The sequence below is a fragment of the Venturia canescens genome, chromosome 4 (assembly GCF_019457755.1).
Source record: "Venturia canescens isolate UGA chromosome 4, ASM1945775v1, whole genome shotgun sequence".
Lineage (NCBI taxonomy): Eukaryota > Metazoa > Arthropoda > Insecta > Hymenoptera > Ichneumonidae > Venturia > Venturia canescens.
In genome coordinates this window covers 6,509,993-6,526,856 of record NC_057424.1, presented here as the reverse complement: position 1 = coordinate 6,526,856, position 16,864 = coordinate 6,509,993, and the positions used below count along the sequence as shown (strand labels likewise).

Below are 16,864 nucleotides of genomic sequence, written 5' to 3'. Positions count from 1 at the left end.
ACAATCGAGTATATGTAATGAAAGTTTGGGAAAAAATTCGAGACTATTGTCTTACTATTGTAATAAAGATTGAACGAAATTGGTGATGAGCACTCGTATAACGTTACATTTGCTTGTTTCTTCTTGGCTTGGGCCATTCCCGTCATGGTCTTCTGTCTTTTTATTAATACTTTTTTCTCGGTTCATTTCCTTTTGTGTGTTCCCTTTGCGCTCTCTAATGCGATTTTTTACATAAAAAACTGTCGTATTTTAGCCAGGGACGAATAAAATTTCAGTCAGTGATGAATCCCCTTATAATTAATGGCTTGTAATTTCATTCGCCAAAAAATAAGTTGGAAAAATTTCTTTACAATTTCGAATTAATAATTCTGACATTAATTTAGAGCGATACGACGTTTAATTAGGAAGTAAAAAATTGAAGGATTACTGAGATACGAAACATTTTTCGAAAATTAAAGTCAGGCGTTTCAAAGCGTGAAAATTCTTCAATTTTTCATATTTCTGTATGATTTAAGTTCAGGCGATAGCCACTGCTTTAGCAATCAAAACGCTCGTTGGTTTTTTCACCTCAGATAAACCGATTCCCCGAAATCGTGGAGACCATGGAGAAAAATATGGTTTCATTTGAAGCAGTTTCACACCGAATCAAGCCGAGATATCAGGGTTAAAAAATTCTATCATAAAGTTGAAATACCAATGAATAAACACTTCGACAAATTTCAAGAGTCTGTTTTTTTTCCTCGTAGCAAAATATCGCGAGAAGCTCCAAAATAAATCCGGCTGTGATACGGGGCATGACAGCCTTAATTAGGAGGTGAAAATGGACCCAATTTGGACACCCTTCCTCTGCATTCTCAAAATGTAAATTCACGATCGAACCGAAGCGCGAGTTTCAAACGAATTTGCGTCTTCCGACACCAACGAACTACTTCCTTTTTCACACTGCTACTTAATCCGACAGGTAGTTTTGAAAAGAAGCCAAAGTCATCGAAGCAGTTGCGAAATAGGAGAATGAGTGGGAATTTCGCGAAGCAATCATCGATCTCAGCAGTCGATCGATGGAAATAAATGTTTTGGTTACTACAGTAATGCGAGAACTGCACCATTCTCGTATTTCGACAATACCACGATCTTACGCTAGAGACCGCACGAACAGCAGGAAACATAATGAAAAGGATACTAATAATATGACAGCCCTCGGGACGTATATCTGGGTTATCGCATGCGTAATAAGTTCTTGAGTTGAATTACATGTTTGGTAAACAGCGCTCTCGGCCACGCTATCAGCTGAATCGCGAGGAACATTGTCACGCGTGGGCGTCTGACACGCTCCTCGCACACTTTGAGGCTATGAAATATTTTGCTCTCGGTAAAAACGGGTTGTTTTCAACGGTCTCTGTAAACCGTCAATTGATTCGGGAGGGAATGAGTCGAAGAATTCAGCAAATTCACGGCTCGTAACTTATTTTTCGTGGCGCATTATGGAGCGTTCGAAAAACTTATTTTTCTCGGTTGAGTGCTGGCGACCCGAATACGCGAGGAAGACTAAATTCCAAAATCAGATTACTAGAATGCGGAGTCCGGGCTGGGGGGAGAATAAGCTAGCCGAGGGAACTGCAAATGTAATCTTATCACGGGCTATGGTCGGGCGTCGCTCAATTAGTCGTGCTCCATACGCCCCACACACGGCTCGGAGCTTTTTACGTTTGTGTAAGTCTCCACACGCGTCGTACGATCCAATAAGTTCAACTTACGATTAAATTTGTTTCGCTCGAGTTTTTCCATTGTTCTGTTCCGCGCTGGAACGAACTCGGCGGTATTCGCGGTCGGTCGTAACAGCCGTTCGAAAGCATTCGCGAATTCGCGATCATTTGAATAAGAAAATTGAGAAAACTTGAGTCGTTACGAATTGCGAATTTCTTTATGAAAATTTCTGAACGAGCGAATCGGTGGAAATTGGAAAACAAAAATCTACTCGTTCGTCACACGACAAAATAGTCATCAACGAAATTCTGACCTTCAGAAATTCTACGAATTCCCCATCGCGACAGAGAACTCGAATTTCTTTCTTATCCGTCATAAATCTTTCACGTTTAATGAAAAACGTCAATGAATGCGCGGACGTGTGGACACCTGCACGAGAAATTCTTCCCGACGCTCGACCTCGACTTTAACTCTTGTCAAATTCATTTAGCATTCATTTTCAAACCTCCGCGGGGCTAAGGGAGCTCAGTACTTTGACAATTGTATATATAAGCGCACAGACACGTCCTCGAATGCCCGACTTACCAGCGATTTGACGTTGACGTTCGACAGATCGTCCTCGTCGGAGATGCCGTCCGCCTCCTGGGACATTTGACGGCTACCCGTGTGCATGCTACGGTCTTCGGCGTTTACGTTCTACGCACACACAAATAAATGCAGAACACATACGCAGGCGAGCACGCAATCATGCGAGGAGCACAAAGTACTTGATGCCGTCGTCTTTTCATTTTTTCATCAAATCATCGCGATGACATTTGAGTGACATCGCGAAAAAGCCTCATGATCCAAAAGTCGTTATTTCGAGCGATAAAGCTCTGACTGTTTCGCGTCGATTTATAGCTTTTTGCATTGAAAATTTACTGAATTTGGAACGGAGAAGAGCCGCGTCGATCGTTACCGAAAAGAAGGTTACAACTCGCAGAATTTGACGTCAACCAGCAATGTTGTACCAAATTTTTGGGTAAAACGTTTGAAAAAATTCAGACAGTGAAAAGTCGTTCGCGGCTGTTCGTAAAAAGAGATTTTTTGACACAAGACATAACCAAAAAACGTCAGTACTCGAGAAGCAGATAAATGATGGGCTCGAAATCAACGGAAAAAACAAACGACAAGGAAGGTGCAAGTGCGAAAACATTGAACAGCGAGCGTTAGAAGGACGGACATGAGTTAGACAAGGAATTACTTCATTCTTGCATTAATATAATAGTAAATCGAGTGCTGATGAGAGCTTTTTATGAAAAAAGATCGTTTACGATAATTGATAAGTTTGTCGAAGAGCTTCACTCACCACTGATATGTTCTCCTTCTCGAGATCGCTTTTCTTGCTTTTCTTAGTCTTCTTTGTGCGTGGCGTGAGGGTCGGCGATGCATCGTTACCGGCAACACCCTCGATCTTCTTCTTTTTCGTCTTCGTCGAGCTCTTTGCCGACGTTGTTGAGTTCACCACGACGCTGCTGCTCGTTATCACTTCCTCCCGGCTCTCATTCTGCGTGCAATTCAATTCGGCATTTATAACTCGCTGAATCGCTCTGCTTTGCTCGCCGCCTCCTGCTCGTGCTATTTCTCTTTTTTTTGCTGCATACACACGAGCTTAGGGAGTGCAATTTCATGACGAAATTTGATCCAACGAATACGATTTTTGCGGAATTTTACTTTTGTTTCAATTTCAATTTTTTTCCAAATAATTCGAAAACAAGACAATAATATCTGGGATTTTTTCAAAAAATACACAACCGTCAGATTTTTCTGATGGAAAACAGCGGAAACTTTTTGTGCGAATAACTGTATGAACAACAAATGAAAGGTGAGTACGACTAGTGTCAGGAATAGAAATGGAGCTTCAAAGATCGCTTAACGAGCCGGAAACATATCCCGACGAGGAATCCAAGTGGATCGACGGACAATAAGCAAATGAATGAAAAGAGATTTCTCGCTAATGATACGAAGTGTTGTGGCGAGGAGGAAAAAAAAATCTGTGGCATGAGCGACTACACATTGGTCGGTACATTTTTTCCCGTAACCGTAGCGCTCTTCTTGTTGGTTTTTAAGTCGTTACGCACGGTGGTGTACTAATGGAAACAATTCTGGTTTCCTCCATTTTTTCCACTCATTTCCCCCCGCCGGGTCGAAACCAAACCGGGAATCGCCCCCGGTTAAAATCTGATTGAAAAATCAGTGTTTTTCACTTCGAGTGAGAGCGATTACGGGAGGAGACCTGGCGGCTTTTTTGAAGCCTGTGCGCATCGGAAACGGTGTATTTCGGGACACGAATCGTGAGCTCAAAACTCACAGACTCAAGCATTTTATTTAATTTCCAAAACCAAGCATCGGGCTCGACAATCTTTGAATTAAACTTCAGTGAATTTGCTCCAATTGTCCAGTTATTCGAAACTGAAAAATCAATCCGATTCAAGCTCACTCGCCGTTATTCATCGCTCCCTTCTTCCAAGACGACGAAGAAAGTCGACCCACCACACAAAACGTTTCAGAAATCTCGAATTTTCGTGTCTTTTCGATAAAAAATACTCGGCAAAAGAAATAATATGATATTTCATCAAACTTAATAGCGACGAAACGGCGCGGCTAATATAAAGATTGTTTTTTCTTTAATACGTACTCTGGAAGAGGTGCGTTCCATGCCTCAGCAGTAGAGGGAATTGTAATAAGTCAGAGGAGCCGAACAAGCACTCGATGCTTCGCTACCCGTCTCACACATCCGGCGTCCAGCAGGCTCGAGACTCTCGAGTCGTGGAAGCGTAAAGAGCGTTGAGCGCAAGGGGATAATACCCTTTGCTATAAGTCACACACACGCACGCACACTCTCCGAATAAATTCCCCGGGCTGGTAGTTCAGAGGCTCGAAAAGCACGAACCGAAGTAACAACTGGTCAGCGCGTCAAAAATCATCGATTTTTCACGCGCCAGACTCGTCAGATGGGCAGATTTTCGAAGAATTATTGAATTTGAAAAATTTTTAATTCACCTGTAAGCCATTTTTATTCCACTCTTTTACGCGATCAATCGATAGCCCGAGGAAAAAGAGGATTCGTTTTAATTGCCTGACGATTATTAGTGCGAGTTTTGCCTCCTTTCGAGGATTATTTCACCGCTGATCGGATCCACATGAACTTATTAAAATACTTGTGCTACGCGTGCCGATTAATTGAGCCGATTACACTCTCGTGGCATGACATTTTCCTGCTGGAAGATAAGCAGCGATCGCCAATTAACGCGGATTTATTCGTACCGGTACACGCAGCGTTCGGAGCAGAATAAAAGCCGCGCGACACGAGAGTATCGATTGGAATCTAATCGGAGCAAGATTTCGAGAAATTATTTTCAGTTGAGTCGACGAGCATTGAACAAGTGAAAAAATGGCTCCCGGCGGAAAGGTAAGTTTTGAAAAAGCCGTTAGAAGATCCAACACCGGAGAAACTCGAAGGAACGTCCGCGCGCTATATTTTTCCGCTTAGCTAATGAAATTCTCGTGACAGTTGAAGAGGCACAAATAACAGTGGTTATCGCTGCAGCGGCATGGGGCAGTCGCGTTTGAATTATTGGGAATTTTGTCTTCGATGCACTCGAATTGAACGTAATCGAGCGGTAGTTAGAGAGAACGTCTCTCCTGCTCGTCTAACGAGAGACTAACGCCCACCGAAGTGAGTGGACCCCTTTGCGGACAAGTCCACCGCGTGCACGGTGGACTCGCGGCGTGATAAATGCTCGAGTGCGCGCGTATGCGAGAGAATATTCTTCTACGATGTGTAACGGTGACAGAGAAAGAAAGAGACTCGGAAAGAGAGAGAGAAAGAAGGAGATCGAGTTTGATGCGATGTTGGATTGCGTGCGCCCAGCAATGTCCTCCGTGGCATCGCGGAGCTGAGCTCTGTCTCTACATCAACAGAGAAGACCGGTCGCTCGACACCCACTGGACCAACGGAGAGTATTACGAGGATGAAAAATCTCTTACGCACCCACCCACCGATAACCTCCGTTTTATTCTCCTTCAAACTCTTTCTATTTCAATAAAACGCACCAATCTTCAATTCCGATGCAAGAAATTATCTCCAGTTTCTCAACTTTTCATGCTTCAGACGCGAAATTCAAGAGGGGGGAAATTAAACGGTGATATTTAGCGGGAAATTCACTGTAGAATTAACCGGATGTGTTTGACTGCGGGGACAAGTTAACGAAAAAAATTAACTCCCGTAAGGCACTGTAAAAATTCAAATATTTTGCGGAATTTTCAGTTTTATAATAGCAAATATTGCAGACACTGAAATTTACAAAATGTTTAATCAATTTTACCGCGCACGCACTGAATCGCTGATTTACACAACAGAGGACTGAGCGTATAAAAAGAATGGGGAAATAGGAAATGGGAAATGCCGCATCCTGGCATAAACGTTCGTACGGAAATTTTGACAGTGCAGCGCAGTTAAATTATTCAAATAATCTTCAGAAATAATCGCTTCAACATTACGGCACGTCTAACCGGACATTTCTTCAGACGCTCCGCGGTAAAAGTTGCTACTGTGAACAACGAATATCATTTTTTTAATAGGGAAATTCAATTTTTTCCCCATCATATTGAATTACACAGCGCGTCGCCGCACTATCGTTACTGGACGGTAATTTTTCAAATTTAATTCCCTCCGTGAATTTGACGCGCTTGCGAGTCAAGTTTTTCCCGACGATCGAACAGGACTGGACGGCGATTTTCCGTCGGAATTGGCAGCCGTTAACACTTTGAACGAAAACTTTTCACCCGTGACAGTCGATAAAATACAAAATGATTCATCTTCAAATGACTGTTTGTGCAAAATTAGCGGTTGAGAGGTCGTTTTGAAAAGTAACGCTTTTGGAATATGCCTTGAATCGTGCTCGTTCGATCGTTTGAGGATCCCTCAGGAAAGAGGTCGATGAGAGCACGATGCCCTGAAACGTGTTTTCAATAGTGAAACTGCAAATTACGCGAAAGCGTTAGTGAGATTCACACGCTGAGAGGTGAGACCTCCTGCGCACTTTACACGAAGTTGATCGATTCTTGATCAGTTAACTTTCAGAAGAATTTGACGTGACGATTAATCAGACAAGTACGATGAGCAGAAGGTCATGAAAATCAATAATTTATTCCAAAACTAAAAATATTATTGGATAAACACTTTTTTCTATATTTCTTTTTTCTTCACCGTACCGAAATTCATAGTTGTATGAAGTTTTGTAGTTTCTGTACTCGAATTTCACACTCGGAAGCATTGATCGATCGTTTACCTGACGGAGGAGACGTCAGTTCGGGCCAATCCGGGGCTCCGGTTTTGCTCGATCTTCCATCAAGGTGCACACTTAAATTTCTCAATTGATCGAGAAATACAATTGGAAGGGGGACACACGAGGAGGTGGAAAAAGTAAGAAAACTTCGAGTACGATTGCCGATCGAAATATTCCTCGCGAGGGTCACGCTCCCGATGAAAACTTCGGTGTTACGTGTATGCGGCGAGTGTGGAGGAAAGACTATACAAGCGGAGAGCGAGAATCCCGAGCGAGGTGAAAACCCACCACCAGGAGACTGGTGAAGAGTTGGCTACGCGAAGCAGCGTACTCGGAGAAAGAGGCATGCACACGAGAGAGAAAGAGAAGGAAAGACCACCGACGCGATCTTCGGCCTTGAGGCGATTATAAAGGTGTCCGGTGGCCAGGTAGAGACTCGAGAGCCACAGCCGGTCGACCAGCGCGACACACGTTCAAAGGCAACATACACACGCGCAGGCACCGATGCTGCTGCGGAGAGTTCAGGAAACTCAGCGGTGTGCTCTTCAAACCGTGGCACACGAGCAGCTTTGAAGGAAATCACAGCGATTGGCTGGGCGGCCCAGTGATTGGCCAGTTTGTGGCTTCAAAATTGAGCGATTGGCCATCGAGGAAAAAAAATCGCTTTCTATAGACCGGGTTCAAAGTTCGATGCAGAACTTTCATATTTCGAGCAGGATTTTATCTCTCTTTAGTACTTAATTCAATAACTACTGGCTCAGTGAATCGTTGAAGGACAATTTTCAGTTTTACTGCTCCCCGAACGAAGTTCAATGTCCAGAAGGTGGCACGAGGGTGAAAAAATCGTTCGTGGATCTCGTGCTCGTCTCGAGTGATCTTGACATTGCTCTCCTACTATGATTTATCGACCAACCAGTCCGTCCCTCCCCTCGATTCATTATGATCCCCCCGCCTGAGACGCCAATGACTGCGGAGGATTTCCAAACCGGTTGAGTCGTTTCTCAACTCTCGTCGTCGAACCGGTACCGGATAGGCCATTTCCGCTGTACAACGACTCCGCATTGGTGGTACCATTCTCGATTCAAGGACGAATTCGTAACTGGTTATATTTTCGTGAGCACATCGGAGCGAGGCGTGTGTTTGTGCTCGCTTGTGGAGAAGAGCCACTTCTTCTGCGATGTCAGGAGAGAAATGGGGAACAAAACGAGCAGAAGAAAAACTGCTGCTTTCCATGAATAAGCAGCTGGTGGCTCTGGGAGCAAGACGAGCAACGGGATTGGTCGATTCAACAACGCAGATAATCCTTTCCTAATTATTTCACGTTGCGTTAGCGAATAAAGCTAGAAAACTGGGGACTCAGCCTTTTTTTTTAAGTTCATCTGGCGATCGAATTAACAACGAGGTTTCGGTAAAAAAATTTGAATACGGTAATAAAAAATGTCCTGCCGAAATTTTAAGGCCCGAGGATACTTTGTTCGTGAATATAAAATCCTTCTTGTTCGTGAATAAAAAAAAAAAAAACGGTTCTTGCAGAAACTTCCATAAGTGATGGAAAAAATATCTGATGAATATGTTTACAGCTTCGTAAAATCTATTCAATACTTATTAAGTTCGGAATTACTGATTTTTTTCACGAAAAATCGTGGTTGTTGGGAGGTTAACCCATAAATGTTACTTTCATGATGGCAACGTTGCAACCGCGCGCTTTTTCAAACCGCAGACCACGTTTTCCGATCGATGAAAATCACTCTAGGGACTTGCAATAAAATATGAAGGACGGGTGAGAAAATATTGATGTAGTTAATAAAAACTTGTTTTTTTAGACATTTCTAGCATTTTTTAATAATGCCGAACGTTTGAACACTGATTATGACATGAACGCGCGTGAAAAATCCTGTCAATGACAGCTGTATATTGCCAAACTCACTGGACCGACTACGCTAGTCGCAATAATTTTTCTTTCGACTAACTCGGTACCAGATGAACTTCCTGAAGATCAAGAAAATAGAAAATTAAGGAGGGTGGATCGCGACGATACAATGTTGGCATGCTAAAGCATGTTAAAAATATTAAGAATTTCAAATGATAAGAATTGAATAAAATTTGGTAAATGTATTCTTTAAAAATGTACAAGACGATATAAATTTTTTTTAGATTTTTCTACCATATAGCTTTCGAGTAATTGAACATTAAAGTTCACGTGTATAAGCATAGAGTTTACGCGTATACGGTTATACATCTCGTGCATAAGAGCTTCGATTTAACGCTCAATTATTCGATAACGATGTGGTAAAAAAAATTTGAAAAAATTGTATTTGTATACTTGATGCTAAAGAATGTCGTTATCACTAAATTTGATGAAATTCTGATTACTTTGATTTCGTGATCCACCCTCCTTAATGGAAGCCCGTGGAAGTGGGGCGAGATGAAAAATTAGCCGAGATGCAACTGTATTCGTCATAAGTGCTGGATGCGTACTATGTAAGAGACTGGCAGCCGGTCGGGTCTTCGACGACCTCGAGAGAACTCGAAACCGGCCTCGATCGCAACAAGCCAAAGAAGCAGAGGAGGCGCACCAACGAGAAAGAGAGAAATAAAAGCGAGAAAGACTCTTCGGTGAGATCCTCTCGCGGCGTTTACATTCGTGCGCCAATTTCTCGGATATTGCGACTTTCCCTGCCCTCTTTGTTCCTCGGTAATTAATTATTTGGACGCGAAGAGACGAATTTCTCGTGGGTTAAAAGCTCGGCTTCTCGATGATCATTATTTATTTATCCTACGACCTTCCCATTCGAGCACAACAATCTGCTTAAGGAGGGTGGCTACATTCGTCAAAATGATAAGAAATTGATCAAATTTGGTGATAACGTTCTTCAACATCAAGTGCGAAGACACAATTTTTTTCAAAATTTTCTTCTGCTTAGTTATCGAGTAATTACGCATTAAAGCAGATTTCTTATGCCCGGAATGTATATCTATATATGTGGAAACGCTATGCTTATACACGCGAACTTTAGTGATCAATTACTCGATAACTGTACAGAAGAAAAATCTTAAAAAATTTGTATTGTCAAATTTGGCACTAAAGAATATGTTCACCAAATTTTATTAAATTCTTATCATTTTGAAATTTTTCATGTATTTAACATGGTTTTGCATGGCAACATTGTATCGTCACTAGCCACCCTCCTTAATAAAAGCTACTCGGGAACGTAAACACTGTCTCGATATCTGACAAAAGTCACGCACACTCAACGCCCACAAGTTCAGCAGATCGCGAAATTTCGAGAAGGAAAATCCTCATCCACGTTTCACTCTCGATTCACACGCTCGTAGATTTTCATTAATTGAGATCGCTAAAGAAAAGAGTTTGAATGATCGGAAGCCACGAGATCGGCTGCACCTAATAATGGAATATTTTTTAACGGTGCTTTGAAATGAAGGATGAAATAAAAAGACTTTTTTCCCCCGAGTTTCATAGTTTAGTTGCTCGTAGATCGGACGTCACTTTCGAGACAGATTGTACAAGGCGAAGTTACCTCCTGTCGGTAATGAGACTCGATTCGAGGCCCGTTTTGCAGCTTTTTTCTCCATTCTTTAAGCACAAATTACGCACACCCCCTGTACGACATAATTCACCCAAGACGCCGATCGGTTGACTTGCGAGTTCATTTAACGATTCCCCGAGTGATAATCGCTTCCCAAAAGTATGCGCTCGCCTTCCGGTATTCGAAAGTCCGGGTTCGATGCTGGTTGGTGAAAAAAAAATGTATGTGCGAGCGTGTACCGGAGAAAAAAAATCGGGTAAAAAGTTCTTTGGGTAACTAAACCAGTCGAAAGTGATAATTTCCTTTGCAGCACTCTCATTATCCAATGAGCGTTTCTAGCCTTAAGGAATTTAGTGAAAAAGATTTTGCCATTGCTGTTTAGATTTACCATCCTTTTTGATGGTCACTTTTTCGAAGAGTGCTGTAAAGAAAGTTGTAGAGTAAGAGAAAATCGATATCGTGGTCGAGGAATGAAGAAAAAAATGCTAACGAAGCACTTCGGTGGTCTCCTTATCGTTTTCATTATTTTTTTTGTTCGTTTTGGACTCGCATTCGAAGACGAGTGATAATAGAATACAAATGAATAATAATTTTCAAATGAGTGAGCTAAAAATGCAAAATATTACACCGCACAACTGTTGAGAAATTAAAGAAACGATAATAATAATAAATATTCAGATGGCTTGCATTAAATATTTGTTGCATATTTTACGGACCTGCCCATTCGATCGTTCCGCGACTGAATGCAAGAACTAGCGACTGGGTGCTTCGCTCATTTTATTATTTCGTAACGCGTCTCTGTCAGTGGCTACGATGCGGTAAAATAAAATAATTATCACAAGCAGTATGGAAGCTTCGTGACCGAAGTGGAAACGGGAGTCGATGCTCGCTCGGAATATCGGACTCTCGCTCGTGCAATTGCCTTCAGAGAGACGAGAATTTTCTGCTTTCATCATTTCAAAGAATCCGCGATGGGTGAGAAAAATAAACTTCCAGTTAATCGCTGAACAATTATCGCGTTGAGTCCATATTCTGAAGGGGCAAAGAAGCTCGTGAGTTCCAGAATTTTTTGAAACGACTCCGAACGAGTCTTTCCTAATATTTCTATGTTTATAGCTGTGCCACGTTCAATCAACAGGGGAAAAAAAAATTTCGAAGCAACCGTGAAATACTTTGAGATACTGAAAGAAACTTTTCAATATTCGAAGTGTTTCTGCTGTTTTCTGCTTTTCAGACGCTGCAACGACATTAAGGAGGTCGTTCACGCGAATCTAATGGAAATCGAAAACTCCAACTTTAAGAGTTGAAATTTGGAAATATGCTAGAAATATACAGCGTGCATCTATTCCCCGAATTATTGTAGGATCTACCGTCTAGTTGTCGAGAAAACAATTGACGAAAATCACACTTTTTGAAGCCTTATACATAGGCTTTTTTGGCAGGCAAACTTCCTGTGCAACGATTTGAATTTAATGAAATAAAATCCTGCCAACTTTAGAGTCAAAAACGAGAATAAGAAAATAGAATGTTTTTTTATCAACGATGTTTTGAGGAAGCCTTGTTACCTGTCAAATCACTTGGGAATGGAAAAAGAAAAGCCCTTATTTGAGGTTAACGAGTAATAACTACACAAACGGTGGGGAATTTGACAACACCATGAGTCAGCTGGTTTAAAATATAAAAAGTATTTAAACTGCTGTCACTATATTAAAAATTGATCAATCTCAAAAAACAAGTTACACATAATTTGAATAATTGCGACAATAAATTTAAATCGTTTCTTCGATCATGAAAAGAGCAAAAAGTACAGTTGCTTTTTTAAGTCACAAGTAAGGCACGAACTTCCTTAAAACTTGCGAATGATAGATTTTCATACGTACGTTTATGATCGACAGTGTCAATTAACATGCAGCTGACGTAGCAAGTGGACTAACATGTGATTCGTTCGCAGAACGTTGCTGGGTCTTTTGTACATTTTTTTCATGTATTTCGTCACACGACGTTATAGTTAGTTAAAAAAAAAAAGTAGTGGGAGAAAAAAAGAAAAACGTATTAAAACACTTACATCGCACAGGTTAGAAAACTCGCTGATCTCGTCATCGGGAGTGGCTAAGGGCGCCAGCATGGCGCTGTTAGACAATAACAAGCATGTGGTTGTATCGTCGTGGAGACTCGAGCTATCGATTTTAGTCGGATTACAGGATGACGAGTCGTCTTCATCTTCATCGGGGATGAAATTTATTTCCGAGTGGGCGACCGAGGAACCGTCGACGAGACCATTCGTCGTCGTCGTCGTCGTATTCGTCGTCGTCGTCGAAGTAATTTTGGCTGTCGCTGAAATTGCTTCGGTGCTTGACGTTTCAGTTTTAGCGTGGGACTCGTCTTTTTCAAAGGATCCGTTGCTCGTTGCACTTTTGCTCTCGTTCGCAATACCGCTTTTTGCCTCGAGCGTCTTCAGTTCGTTGATCGTTTCGGCCAATTTATTCCGGTCGTTCGTCGCCTCTTCCACGGTCATCCACGAAGATTCCTCTCGTTCCTCATTCTCTTCGGGGTGTTCCGTCACCACGTATGATTTAACATTTTCCGTGAAGCCGGGAACGTCCTTCTCGACATCCTCACGCTCCTCTTCCCCGGTTATTTTCGTCTCGGGAATCGTCGCTTCCGGTTTCATCGTCGTTTCATCGCGCTCATGGACCAAAGATCGCGATTCCTCGTTGATGAAACACTGAACATTGGATTCAAGGTCCGTTAGAATTTCATCATTTTTTTGTGATTCTAAAATCGTTTCGCGGATCGGCAAAGCTTCGATCTGCGACGAATCCGCACTGTGGCAGCTCCCAGAAATGTTCTCGGCCTCCTCGATCACGGGGTCGACTTCAACGATATTATCCGTCAACAAATCACTGTGGTTTTCTCCACTGACAGTGACTTCGGAGTCGATTTTCAAGTCCGTTTTCGCGTCGATCAAATCATCGACATCGACTGGAAAATCCACGCGATTTTCTCCTGTGTTGCCTCTGGAAAAATTTTCCTCGAGATCAGCTTTGACTTCGAAATCCTGACGCTCCTGATCCTGGGGTTCCTCGACTTCGGAACCCTTCTTCTCGCGTCCAGGGGCGCTGTCGAAATCATCGGAGAATTGGCCGAGACTCGTGTCACCAGGAACGACGGGATCCAGCCAGACTCCTGGAAAATCAGAGTTTTTCTGGTCCTTCGAGGAAACAAGCTGGTCATTGGTCTTTCCTTCGGACTCGAGCCACGCCGGATCCCTCGGATCGTCCTCTTCCTGACGATGTTTGTCCACTTTCAAAGCTGCGCCGTCAAGGTCATCGTGGAACATACACTGCTCCGCAGGGTTTGCACTTGCGCTGACTTTGTTGGAAATGAAATTGTCCATTGAATTGGACCAGGTAGGCTCGCTCTCGGATTGTACGATGATTTCGTCCTCCACGACGTCATCGTCAGGCCTGACGTTTCTCGAATCGTTAAACTCGTCCGACGCTCCGTCGATCGATCTTTTGTTGTTAAGATCGATGGGATAATCGATGCTCCCTTCGAGATCTTCTTCTCTCTTCGGTTCACTTTGCCCAATGGTAACGAGCGTTTCGTCGTCGACGGTTTCCGGTGATCTCGATTCTGCGAAGCCCGGACTCGCGTGTCCGTTTCTGTATGTGTAAGGATCCTCGACAATCGTGTAATGCTCCATTTCGGCACCGATAAATTCCGCGTTTATGTCCAACGGATCGGGCCTCGGCTCGATGATGATTTTTTTTATGGTCACTTCCGGTTGATTCAACGCTGCATCCTCCTCCTCCTCGTCTTCGAGCAAATCATCGTTTTCGTTAACCGAATTTATTCTCAGAGCCAATTCGCTCTCTATCATCTCCTGCAGACTCTTATCATCCGGACTAAGCTCGTTTTTCGTGTTTCTTGTCATAATGAGATCGTCATCGTCCTCGGTCTCGTCGCACAATGTTATTAGTTGATTGTTACTCGCTGTTATGTTATCCAAGTCTATCAAACCGTTATTCGACTGTACACTGCACACATCGTTATTCTTCATGTTGCTATTGTTACTTACTATTTTCGACGATTTCTTCGTTATCAGTTCCGCCATTTTTTGGCGTTTTTCTCAGTCGTCTGGCCTTGGATATCCTTCAAGGATCTGCAAAAAAAAAACAAAATGGATTCAATGAATTATAATGATCGATAAATTGAGTCAAGTTCACGATGAAGTGTTTTTATTTATTCACCATTCTCGTTGAGAAAGAACAGTTCAATATGTTAAATGACCAAATTGTAGAACAGTCGATATTTCGAAATTTTTTAAGTTGTAATATCAGATTGGAGAAATAAGTAATCCGAAATTCTTTGTATTCCTTCTTTGTATTCGTGTTTACTCAAAAATATTTATTTTCATAGTTTTCATTTCAAATGCCATTTTTACAGACCATACGAATGTCAAGAGTTCATATTTTCAAATTCAAAATGAAGAGTATTTATTTTATAGACAGCCCAGAATATAGAATAGCAAAAATTCGAAAGTGAATTTTTCGAGTCTATAAAACATAAATATGCAGAATAGCGATGGCTCGAAAAGGGGAAAGTCAAAATGGCGATGTTTGAAATTGGAGATCACAAGCAGTCTGAGTGAGTGAGTGAGTGAAGCTTGTAATTTGAGCTCCGCTGCGTTTCTTTATTTTGATCAGTCGACTCTCTATCGTTTCGCTATATTTTTATGACCCTTCGACTTTTTGGTATTTCAGTATTTCAACCTCAGTAATATTCAGTCTTTCGTTATTACATTTTCGAAATTGTGAATATTCACAGTATTGCTGATCGTAGTAATTTATGAGTCGAAAGAGTGATAGTCGAATTTTCGGAAAAACGATATTTTAGTCGTCGTCCTATGGGCGATTGTTACATTCTATTTTCGATGTAAACGCGTGCTTCGAACCTTGAAGTTTCTACTTTATTTATTTTCGACATTCAAAGCTCTAGTCGAATTGATCCGTCTCCATATTATCATTCGAAGTTTATAAACTCGAGATTTTAGCTGTTCGAAATTTTAGTAATTCTAACATTTTATCCCAACCCGAAAGAAGATTAAATTCGACAGCCGAAAAATTGATTTTTGGATCGTGCATTTAGGAAATTTCGAAAAAAAAAAAAAACATCAATTGCTAGCTTAGGCTTCCATTTTTTTTCTTAACGACCCTGACTCACTTTTTCCCAGTATACGTTTTCTCCCACGTAAATTCATTAATTTTTTAATTGCAATTGACCCTCTTTAGCATAATACAGCGATATATTTCAGTATCATCGTCAAAGACGTGTATCTTTTCTTCACTCCTGATTGCTAGCTCGCCAAATTAGTATTCAAGTTGAAAATGCATGAATGTATTTCTCACTAGGAACGAAGCTCTGTTCTGTAATGCCCATAAAACCTTGCAGTAACATCACGAAGTATTTTCCGCTCGTATTGCGATACGCTTGACAAACTTTTTCCCATAAGAATTTTCAGATCGCATGGTGGAGCTCTTTCTCCTTCTCTCTCTCTCTCTCTCTCTCTCTCTCTTTCTTGCATGGCTCTCTTGTGGGGTCGATTTTTTTTCACGATAAAAATCACGCTTGCAACGTTTGTTCATGCGAGCAACACAGACCTGGCGCTCTGGCTCTCACAGGAACACATTCAAACGAGTTCTTGTGAAGGAAGTAGTTGCTTATGGCGATGCAAATTCGAATGGTAAAAGGCCCAGGGCAGAGAGGTCAGGCCTGCCCCTGCTGTCTGCACTCAACTATGAATGAATAAACAATCATGTATAATTCTATTTCGAATCCAGCAATTACGGAACGTGTTGAATCAATAAATTCAATTAACCAATCTTATGGAACATGTGTTTTTTACGATTTCATAGAAAACTGGATAACTCCGGATATTTCTCACTCATCACTGAATATACACACATCGAACTAAGTAAAACGTTTGCTGATGCAGCAGCCAATTTATTCGACACCCAAAATGGACGGCTTACGATTCAGAGATAATTTTCCAACAGCGAATAACAAGCGTGTAATAATTTGTTCGGTAGAACTGCAACAGCTCGAGTGTTAAACTTTTAGTGAGATGAAACACATTTTCTGTCTAACTCGGATTATTTCTCTGGAAGAAACAGTTGGGAAAGGTACGCACAGCGGAACTTTTATACGCGAACTGCATGGAATATCAGCGTGCGTTAGTTGGCCAGAAACGTGGAGAATACGCAGCGCGGAATAGCGCAT

At 41.8% G+C, this 16,864-nt stretch overlaps 1 protein-coding gene across 14 annotated transcripts in view; it reads right to left on the bottom strand.

The window, feature by feature from the left end:
- LOC122409395 (xin actin-binding repeat-containing protein 2) overlaps positions 1–16,864 on the bottom strand; it is a 76,374-nt gene that overhangs the window by 24,299 nt on the left and 35,211 nt on the right. For 9 of the 14 annotated variants that reach the window (XM_043416925.1, XM_043416919.1, XM_043416920.1 and 6 more), the window contains 3 exons: positions 12,648–14,747; positions 3,053–3,250; positions 2,290–2,400 (listed from right to left, as the gene is read on the bottom strand). In XM_043416925.1, the coding sequence (XP_043272860.1) occupies positions 2,290–2,400; positions 3,053–3,250; positions 12,648–14,699 (2,361 nt within the window). In that variant the 5' untranslated portion in view covers positions 14,700–14,747. The remainder of the gene's footprint in view (positions 1–2,289; positions 2,401–3,052; positions 3,251–12,647; positions 14,748–16,864) is intronic. The other 5 variants (XM_043416918.1, XM_043416923.1, XM_043416926.1 and 2 more) reach the window with 1 other exon arrangement.